The sequence below is a fragment of the Brassica napus genome, chromosome C7, assembly GCF_020379485.1.
Source record: "Brassica napus cultivar Da-Ae chromosome C7, Da-Ae, whole genome shotgun sequence".
In the NCBI taxonomy this organism is placed as follows: domain Eukaryota; kingdom Viridiplantae; phylum Streptophyta; class Magnoliopsida; order Brassicales; family Brassicaceae; genus Brassica; species Brassica napus.
Window position 1 is genome coordinate 50037758 of NC_063450.1, and position 11168 is coordinate 50048925.

General features: G+C 36.4%; 1 protein-coding gene across 1 annotated transcript; it reads left to right on the top strand.

Moving 5' to 3' along the window:
• The first annotated feature begins 6362 nt into the window (after positions 1 to 6362).
• Positions 6363 to 8725, top strand: LOC111208323 (transcription factor bHLH118). Its single transcript, XM_022707376.2, has 3 exons — positions 6363 to 6915; positions 7156 to 7482; positions 8444 to 8725. The coding sequence occupies exons 1-3, from the start codon at positions 6745 to 6747 to the stop codon at positions 8504 to 8506; spliced, it is 561 nt and encodes a 186-aa protein (XP_022563097.1). The 5' UTR covers positions 6363 to 6744; the 3' UTR covers positions 8507 to 8725.
• Positions 8726 to 11168: the final 2443 nt, after the last annotated feature.

Here is an 11168-nt window from a genome sequence, read left to right on the forward strand (position 1 = left end):
CATGAGATTACAAATCCTATGGGCCTAAAACCTCTACAGTTTAGGTCTCAGATTATTCTGGTCACAATGGAGATACAAATTTATATTAATGGTCATCTCCAATTTCTCACTTTTCTTCTTTTAAAACCACAAAGAGAGCTCGAGTTTTTTCTTTTTTCTTGGTTCTATTTATATGGCCGTTAAATATCTTTAACGTAATTGGGCCAATATATGGGCCAGCTTGGCTCATTAACCTGATATACTCGCATGTTTAGGATGTGCAATATGCAATCACATAGAATACGGGAAAAAAACAAAAATTAAAAAAGAGAAATTGCACTCCCTATACACCGCTAACATAATGATTTGCAAAGATGGAATTCAGCATTTCTCATTTCAGCATTTCTCGTTGATGTGCTTTTATCGTCCGTATTTCCCACCCCCACCCCCACCCCACCCCCCTTATTCATTATACAAAACACCTATATAGAATTACGCGTGAAAAGAATGGTCTGGAAAGAGTTATTTCCCTTTTCACTATAATCGATATACTCTTTATTTCTAAACCATTTCATCTCTCATCTTTTCCATTCTCATTGTTTACTCCGCCATAATCTTTCTTACAAACTAATCGAATTCTCACCGGATTATCCAGGTACATGTAACGCCCCGACCGCCCACAGCTAATGGGCCACCCACGTCCGCTCTCTCGGCCCGTGGGTCCATCCCGTTCCAGCGATCGGTCCGTTAATTTTTCTAAAGGCTCGAAATCATTGTTTACTGACCCTGCAATCACCACCCGACTTTTTTCCATGCTTTGGCCTCACTCGCACGCTATCGCGAATCACTTCCCGATAGGTCACCCATCCTTCCACTACTCCAGTTCAAACACGCTTAACTCTGGAGTTTTTTCAGGATGTGCTCCGGAAAAGGTAAGTCAACTTTGGTGACATAGGTAGCCAAATCAATTCTCTTAAGCCTTTTCACATATCACAACTCGAGATGTTACAATTCACCCCCTCTCAAAGAACGCAACGTCCTCGTTGCGCTCCACGACAAGTCTCAAGACGCCTCTCAGGTCAGAACTGAGATGGCTAACCAGCTCTGATACCACTTGTAACGCCCCGACCGCCCACAGCTAATAGGCCACCCACGTCCGCTCTCTCGGCCTGTGGGCCCATCCCGTTCCAGCGATCGGTCCGTTAATTTTTCTAAAGGCTCGAAATCATTGTTTACTAACCCTAATCACCACCCGACCTTTTTCCATGCTTTGGTCTCACTCGCACGCTATCGCGAATCACTTCTCGATAGGTCACCCATCCTTCCACTACTCCAGTTCAAGCACGCTTAACTCTGGAGTTTTTTCAGGATGTGCTCTGGAAAAGGTAAGTCAACTTTGGTGACATAGGTAGCCAAATCAATTCTCTTAAGCCTTTTCACATATCACAACTCGGGATGTTACAGTACAATTGTAAGTTTTATCCCGAACTTTCTTCGCAACCCATGTACTCAGATTTTCATAAGATAGAGCACAAGGAAAATGTTTCAAAAAAACAAAATGATAGGTTCAAATATATTTGACCCCAAGATAGAGATGGATTCAATATTTTATCACCATGGTTCATCTCCAAATGGTGATTTCGGTTCTGATTTCAACATCAGGAAATTCTCCGACCATTTGCTCGCATCGAAATCACAGGTGGGCCGTCGGATTCTAAGTCTGATGGTGAAGATTGCACGAGGATTCTCATTCGCTAGACCTGACTTTCTCACCGACTTTGTATCCCAGATACGTAATAATCTCGCCTACTTCAAGGTTGACTTCAAAGTTGATTGCTTTTAGTTTCAACTCAAAGCTTATTGCATAGCTCGTTTTTGTTTTGTAATTTTGGTGTGTATATGGTCTGCTCAAAGTTTATGTCTTTTGTTGTTTTTGATCGAAAGGGTCTATAGTGGGAGGGTCCAGAGGCTTGCGAAGTACCAGTTTCCAGCAAAGATCTTATAAATATTGCAGAGAAGGCCAGACCGGTTTCAGCCAAGGTATGTGTTTATTTACTTATCTATGTGGCCGAATACGTGTTATAGTGACTGGTTAAGATAAACATTATACGGCCAAGCAATATTAATAACTTCATGTACGTTCTGTTTTCAAGTCTATTACCGTTGGTGGCATTTCAGTTTCCAGCAAAGATCTTATAGATACTTCGACCAGGCCGGAATTTATATCAATAACAAGTTTTAGTTTAGCCATTTTTATCTAAAGATATTCGTCTTAGGTGCTCTCGGTTGTAAAACATAAATTTGCGATTAATTAACTATGCTTATGATGTTATATCCGGCTAAAAGTCTTTTTAATCATATGTGTTAAAATTTGTTAAACATATAATTTTGTGTGTAGCCGTACACAAATTTTATCATATGTGTTGTTGTTGCTTATATAGTTAATTTTATGTTTAACCGACCATGTAGCCATGCTAATTTATGGAGGATATAAATGAGTCACATTATAACCATGCTAACTTATATATCAACCATATAAGTTGTACTTACGCCAACCTTACCCAAACGAAAAGCAAAGAAGATGAATACTCAAACATATATCTGTTAGCCAGCTAAACTAACGAATATACTGCTCAAAAAGATTTGATTCAAATATGTAAAAATATATTTGTTATCCGGATAAACTAACTAATGTTAACGAATGTTAACCGGCTAAACTAACAAATACGTAAACATTAATAACTCATGTTAGCTGGCTAATTATTATATTATCTTTGCGGAGTTTTGTTAGTTAGTTATCGGAACTACAGTTTTCTTGTTGCGCCATCGCTGTGAAGATTATGGTGTTGACGAGCTTGTCTTGGGGATGGCGGTTCTCCGGACATCTCCCTCTTAGATGCTGAAGCTCTTCTTGGCTGGTAGATTTTAGGGTTTGTGCGCCGTGCTATAGGATGCGTGTGACGGCGAGGCAGCAGCTGAACTTGGCGGAGGAAGTTTGAGAGTTGGGTCTCTTGTAGATTCTGACGGTCAGGCTGCCAAGCAACTCCGGGGATGGCTCTTTTGGTGAAGACTAATCGTGGATGGATCGATGTCCGGTTTCAAACACACCAGCTTCTGAGAATTTGCGAGGTCATCGGATCCAATACCCCTTCGTGTTCGTCGGGGCTGGGGCAATAGCTCCTCTGTCTTCTTTTCCTCGCTTTAATCTTCTCTCTTTAAATCTTGGTCTGGATCTTTTTGTGTTTATGCTTGTTCGTTCTTGCTGAATCCGCTTGTTTAGGGTTCTAACATTTTTCCGGTACCGTATGTTTTTCCGATGTCCCTTTATTGGGGAAGAATTAAAATAATTTCGTTTCAATATAAAAGAGAGAGATAGAGAAGAGAGAAGAAATAAAGAAAGTGATAGGGTTAACAGCGTCCTTTTGCATCTATAGGTGTTGGGTTCCACCTCTTTTTTCCATTCTTGCAAATTTCATTATTATTGTCTATTTTTTATGCAAATCGCTCATTTAAAAATACTACATGAACTTTAACGTATATAATATTTCTCATAGTTTGTAATAGCATAATTATCCAACGTTAAAAAAAAAACTTTGTGTGTCATGATTTTTCATTGCCGAACTTTATAGTAGTGTATTCTATATTGAACTAAACAAAAATTCAAAAGTATTATATTAACTTTCAAAATCGTATATATATATATTGACCGTCAAAGGTGTTAGTCATATATTAATTTATCAAAACAACTTCATTTTGAATAAATTCTATAAAATTAAAATTTTAAAATTTTTACATAAACCTTCAAAATCGTGAATATACATTGATCGTGAAAACAAAAGTTTCTAGTGTACTTACTTTTTTTTTTGTAAAGAACTGTTGCGTTATATCTCAACTTTATTCAATCTAGCTCAGATTTAAAAAATGTTCAACAACACGAACTGTCCAAGTACATCCATACCACCCTATTCGAGTGATAATTTTAAGATAAATACTTTTTTATTTAAAAATAAATACACCAACAAATAACAGAAACAAAAACAGGCAGTATTTAATTCTTATAGAATATATAGTACATTACTTTCTATATAAAAAATATATTTAAAACTAGAGAAGTTTTTTTTTTTTTTGATTAAAGGCTTTCAATTAAAAACATAAACGATTACAAGGTAAGGTTACAAAACCTTAGAGTTTGGTAAAGTTTGCATGAAACACATTTCATGATAAGATAAGTCTCAAACCAAATGCTATTAGGCCGAAACTAGAAAGAACCAAAGAAATGAAAGAGAGTAGCTAATGAGAAGATCCAAGACCACGTCGGCCACGTTTACCTTTCCCTTTCATTGTTTTCCATTCCAAGTCTTGAAATTTGATAGGAGGTTTTGTCTCTCTCCCACTCCTTGTCAAGCTGAGAGAGCTCATATGCTCTGACTCAACTTCATCCACTTCTTCTAGCACAGTGAAACGAGAAGGACTCTCAAATTCACTAACTTGAAGTGATGTGATTAAAGGATCAACAATGGATGGTGTTTGGACTTCCTTGTTGATAATGTTTGATGGAATTGAATCCATAATGGCTGCGGTAATGGGAGTAGATTGAAAATCTACTAATGGAGATAAAGTGTTGTTTGATGTACCTTGGCAATCCACGGAAAAATCAGAAGAAACCGTACAGAGAGGAGGAGCTCCCTCCAAATCAGATTGCAAGGATTGGCTTATTTCAGCGGCTGAAACTACAGAAGGGACATTGAACTCTTTCATTTGATGAAGTAGAGGAATATCATGTGCTGAAACAGCAGTCAGGGAAGCACCATTAATCAATGGGTTGTTTAGATAGGTAGCTGCTGAAGAGGAAGTATCATTTTCTCTTTGCTGTAAGATGAGATCAATATCCACAACAGGAACCCCATCATTAATTTCATCCTTTTCTTTTTGCTGCAAGTTTGGATCATGTTGAGGCTTAGAAGGGAGAAGACATCTCTTCGCTTTATGGCCTAAGTTTCCACATCTTTCACAAGTTGATGGAATCCATCTCTCACTTCGGATTTAGTTGCAGCTCCTCTCCCTACGTCATCTCCGCAATCTCCTCCCTCTTCGTCGTCGGAATTACCCGTGAGTACTCCGTCTACGGTTCCAGAAGGTCCCAATGGTACGGTTCCTTCCGTTTCTGATTGTGTCAATGGTACGGGTCCTCATGGAAGTGATGTGGTGACCTGTGACAATCAATCTGATACTGGTGCTACCGCCTCTGCTTCTCACTACTCTGACATAAGTGCAACAATGGAAAATGCTTCTACGGTTTGCACAAATGCTCTTTTGTCAATCACGGTCCCGCTTCAGTCTTCCTCATCTCCCGTTGCTCCACCGGATCCCGTGAGTTTTGTTCCGTCTTTGGGTTCATGGGCTAAGCCACTTTACTTCAAGCCTCCTGCTACCCCACCAGAACCAAGCACTCCGTCTGGCTACGACCCTGCTATTGTTGGGATCCAGTTAGCGGCTATGTGGCCATCGCTTAATGACGAGATTTTGAACAAGCCATTGAAGGGCAAGCAATCATCTCGTTCTCTGCAGCCTCCGATAGAGAAGCTGCCACCTCCTGAACTCAAAGCTGATGGAACTTTAAGATTCCCGTGGGCTGCAAGACTAAGTCCTCAATCGCGTAATCTCTACCGGGCAGCTACGCCAACTTACAGACTTGATGGCACACCAGAAGTATCTATCCCTTCTAAAGTGCTTAGACTAGGACCTGAGAACAAGGATGAATATATCATAGGAAAGTTCCATAGGTGTTCTTTACCTCCGGGCGGTCTTGTACATGCTGTAGTAAACAAGATTTGGGGCAGGAGTTGTAAGATTACTTGTAAGAAGGTTGGGGATTCATCTTTTATGTTCCATATCCCTCACCAACTCACTCGTCAATGGATCATTCAGAGAGGAGTTTGGCATATTGATGATTGCTTACTCTTTGTACTTCTGTGGATCCCAGAGGAATCTTTCAAAATTTCAGAAATCTCCATTCTTCCAGTTTGGGTCACTCTGAAGAACATACCCGACTGCTGCTACTCCAGATTAGGAATAAGTCACGTCGCCTCAGGTCTTGGGGAGCCTATTCTAACCCATAAGCCTCATCTGGATCCTACTAGTATGGGAGAAGCTAAAGTGTTAGTAGAAATGGAGTTGGATAAGGTTTTTCCGAAGCTTATTGCCCTTGATGATAAACAGGGCAGTATTTTCTTGGTTAATGTGGACTAAAACTAGAGAAGTTACATAATTACATTATGGTCTCGGCCCTTCAGAGCTACAGCAGTGCATCCTGTAATATATGGTGCGTCGGGTGAATACACGTAATAAGAATATAATTGATCGTACAATTAACATGCGTATATAATAAAGAATAAATGAAACTTGATAGATGTAAAAAATGGAACGTCGACAGAAACATATTAGCATTATTTAATACTAGAAAAGAAGCAGAAAAACGTCACTGCTTACCCTAACAAGCCTCCTTAATTTATAAACGAAAACACTTTCTTTAATTTTTTTTTTTTTGTCACTTTCTTTATGTTACCGTCTTTTTTAATCAGATAATTTTTCCAACTTTACAACGAATCACTGACTGAAACTCAGACAAAATCCCAGCGAGCACAAAATCAGACAAGATCAGATCCTGCTGACTCATCACCATCACCATCACCATCATCATCACTACTAGCTGGAAAAATCTTTGTATAAAATAAGTAAACTTAAAGAAAACTACAGGTTTCTTACATGGCCGATTTTCAGGAGAAGAAGAGAAAGCGTCGTAAAGAGGTGAGAGTAGTTAGTAATGAAGAAAACTTGGAGAAGATAATGCACAGAGAAGTTGAGAAACAAAGGAGACAAGAAATGGCTTCTCTTTACGCGTCTCTTCGCTCTCTTCTCCCTCTTGAGTTCATCCAGGTCTGTCTTTTCTAAAAGCCCTAATTTAATTAATCTTTCTTTTGATTTTTCACTTCTACAAGTTAAATCTGGTAAGAGTCTGCTTTATCTCTTAGTTTGAGCTGTTGTTTTGTCAGAAAAGATTCACCAGAACTGTAACACTCCTACATCACAAGATCCTGAAGAATATAAAGCTAATATTAACCGTCTTTTTTCGTTTTCTTGATGAAGTTTTGCTTTGTACTTTTTCTGGTTCTATAGGGAAAGCGTTCTACCTCAGATCAGTTGAACGAGGCGGTGAATTACATAAATTATCTTCAGAGGAACATCAAGGACATGAGTTCCAAGAGAGATGAGCTCATGTTATTGTCTGGACAAAGCTTTGAGAGTAGAAATAAACAAAGTAGGAATGATAATTCGAATCATGTCGTGATTCGTCCGTGTTTGGTCGGCGTAGAAATCGTTTTCAGCGTTCTACAAACGCCGTTGTCAAGCGTGCTGCATGTGCTTTCTGAACATGGTCTCTATGTTCTTAGCTGCTTCTCCTCCAATGTGAATGGCAGACTCATTCACACTTTACAGGCTGAGGTACGTACTGTACATCTTGTGCATAATTTATAGCAATATGAATATTCACCAAGTAAATGCAAAAAGGTCCCTGTGTATAAATCAACATTCGATTTCAGTCTATTCATAAGATATTGTTAGGAATCCACATGTATAATAAGTTGATTAGACGTAATCTTCATATAGGACATCCTTATGTACTCATTAATTTTGCTAAAATGTTCAATTAAAAAGGAACAATATTTGACAACCTTAAATAATAATCATTGCTATATTAATTTTGAATTAAATGGTTATCCATTAATCATTCGTTGTTGCCACGGATAGTCTAATACAGAAAACCACAACACTACAGCTACAACTTGAAACCGGGGCATTTGGATGTATAGCCACAAAATCTTTAGGCATATATATATAGTCGCCAAAAGAAGTGGCTATATACCAGATTTCTTGTAGTCTAGCTAGATGCAGCTTAATACTTTTGGTGCATGGTTCTTAATTAACATGTTTGTAAATATAGTGTAGATATCAACATTTATGCAACTACAGATTTAAAATATTTTAGTAACTATGCTGAAACTATTTAGGATATATACATATACTATTAATATTTAGTGTATGGCAGTTTATAACGTAATAACATATTATTTTTAATAATGATATGACACAGTTTAGATGTTATGAACTTATGATTATTGCTGAGGAACTTTTATTTTTGAATCGATTTTCTGTTCGACGTTTCCATTTACACGTACTAAAAGAAGGCCTAGAATATACTTACTCATATCATTTATGTTTCAAAGTTAATTTGTTAGTGTTACTTTATGTTTGCCTCCTTACAGCGTGCAGACCAAATTAAGGCCTTTGTTTCTAAATTTTGGTCCTATATCTGCCATGTCCTCTTTGACATTGTTTATCAGGTCAATGTGATGAATACGCTTGAGTTAATAATATGTGAAGTTGATTTGCTTTATTGTTTCAGGTCGACGATCTGGCTTTAGTGGACTTTGCAGACCTTAATGTATACTTACTACGCTTACCCTAATGAAGTAAACTTCCCTTAGCGAATTGTTTTAACTTGTCAAACCCAAAACGCTGTATATAGCTAGTTTCTTTGTACTTGTACTGTGTATTTGTATGTATCTGTGTGTTTACAGATTTTGAAATAGGGAAATAAATGTAATTCCCTATTTAAAAAGATTTACGAACACAAAGATATCTTGTTGAAAAATAAGAAATATCGGGATCACACCATATTTCAACCTTTTGAGGGGAAAATGATTTATCTGGCAGTGGCAAAGAAATACATTTTTTCCTATTGACAATTCTTCAGGAAAGAGAATCAGAGACGATCAGAATGCAATCCAGACTCGAAAGATTTTAAAAGTACTTCAAAGTTCAAGACCTCCAAGGTGTTACTAATTAAAGAACTCCCAATTAATGTTAATAATTATAAAACTTTTACAAGATCAATCATAAGACATTATCCTCAAGTAGTATTTCTATCTCCCTCTTTATGAATATTCGAGACCTATTCGGAAACTTCATTAGAGAACATTTTTACAGAGTAGACTCCTTTTTATAAACTCAACTTGATCTATTTAAACAACTCGTTCCACTTAGCGTGGAATAGCAAGATAAGTCTTCAGTAACTACCAAATATATAACCTGCACCTGCAGTATGCCAGACGAGTTAAATGGAACGGGTTATTCAGTGTTGAAATTTCTAAACATATATACTAAATTTTGAAAATCATTTTGCTGGCCATCAGCTTCAGATACATGGCCAAACATAGCACGTGCAGAAAGATCATTCTCTATCCATTAGTTAACCACTGTTGTCGACCATTTTCTTGGCCATTAGCTTCAATTATATGATCCAACTAATACAAAAAAATCATCATCTATCCATTACTTTATCTTTATTATCACTCGTTCTTGATATAATTATACTCAACTCTTGCAATGTTTTTGTTGACATGTGACGGTATAAATCGTGTATTAAATAATGCAAAACAATTTTCTGTCGCACCCCTATCTCTTGTAAATAAAGCTCACACCCACTCGATCTCGACATGTGGAGCCTCTCTTCCACATATATTATATATATAGTTCTTTATATTATCTTTCTATTAAAAATTAAACCCTCTGTAATTTTCGTAAGTGTGTGTGTTTCAAACTATTTTATCAATTTCTACTCTCGCCATGATTCAGAGATTTCCTAAACCAGTCGAGCAAGTGGTTGGTCATTTTCTTTTATTGTCGCTAGTTAGGATAAAACTGTATTTGTCCACTGTCTTTTGTCATCCGTTTCTATCAACACATTTTGGTGTTAGCGTCCTGTTTTGGTGACAATTTGGTGACAAAATCATGTACGTTGTGTCTTTGTTGGCTTGGCGACATATTTCAGCTACAAATAGTTTATGCAAAACTTTTATTATTAATTTATTGAGTGTTTTTAAGTATATTGATCGTCGTATTACTAAACCAACGAGTACAAAATGAATATAGGATTTACTTGTTATTATTATTATTGATTTAATACAAATAGGGGATTCGAACTTTTAATTTCCGAGTCAATTCGTTGAGTAAGTATGTAGTCTAGTTCATTCATCGAGTTTTATCGTTGTTATTTGCTAATTGCTATATTGTCAATTGTGATGGAATCAGAAATGGTATGTATATACCTGGGTTGAAACGTAAAAATAGGTGTCAGAAATTAGCATAATGAGCTCAAAGTTAATAAATACATCAATATATATATATATATATATTAATAAAGTTGACTAGAAAGACGCCACGATACGTGAAGTCATCTTTCATATCTCTATTTTGCGACACGTATCGAGCTGAGAGACAACTTTTTTTTTCCTTTTGCTTTCAACTCGCGGATCGTCTTCCAAAAAAATAAATGAAAAAGCCAAAAAGAAACAATTTTAATTTGCTCAAATAAATTAATGTTGTTTTAGCTCTGTCATGAATAATGAGCAAAACATATATGAAATCATATTTAATACATAACTAACGAATGAAATCCATAAATTTTCCAGCTTTAAAAATGATTACTCAAACCGATTATTCTTCATGTAATAATATAATTTTGTTTACGTTATCTACACGCAAGCCCCGCTTGTATAACCTATATCTATATATTTAAAATACACAACCATATACATTTCGTATTTATGTTTTCATTATCAAATTTAAAAAACATTCCCCTCCTTCCATCTCACAAAAACCAAAACAGAACCTACGTATATGAAAGCTATACTACATGAAAAATCAAAATGTGTGTTTCTCTGTATAACTGACGTGTGCCCATCGTCTGCAAAAACAAAAAAATATATTTCCAAACGAACATCTATTTTTGTAACTACTAAACAAAAACATAATTGTTAAGAAAAACATCTATTATATAGTACTAAGAAAAACCTCATTATAAAAATCATGCAAATACAAAAATTAACTAATATTATCCAGCTCTCATACACACACTACACATCATTATACATGGTCTTCGAAATAAGTAACAACTCAGCGTAGACAAAATAACAAACTTATCACAAACCATTGACTCAAAATATTAATGCCCCTGGATAGATAGACCTTTGAACAAAACAGTTGAAGAATTAAAGGAAAAAAAAAACTTAAATGCATCCTCTATAAGACATAGCTATAACAACTTATCCTCAAACAAAATACTACAC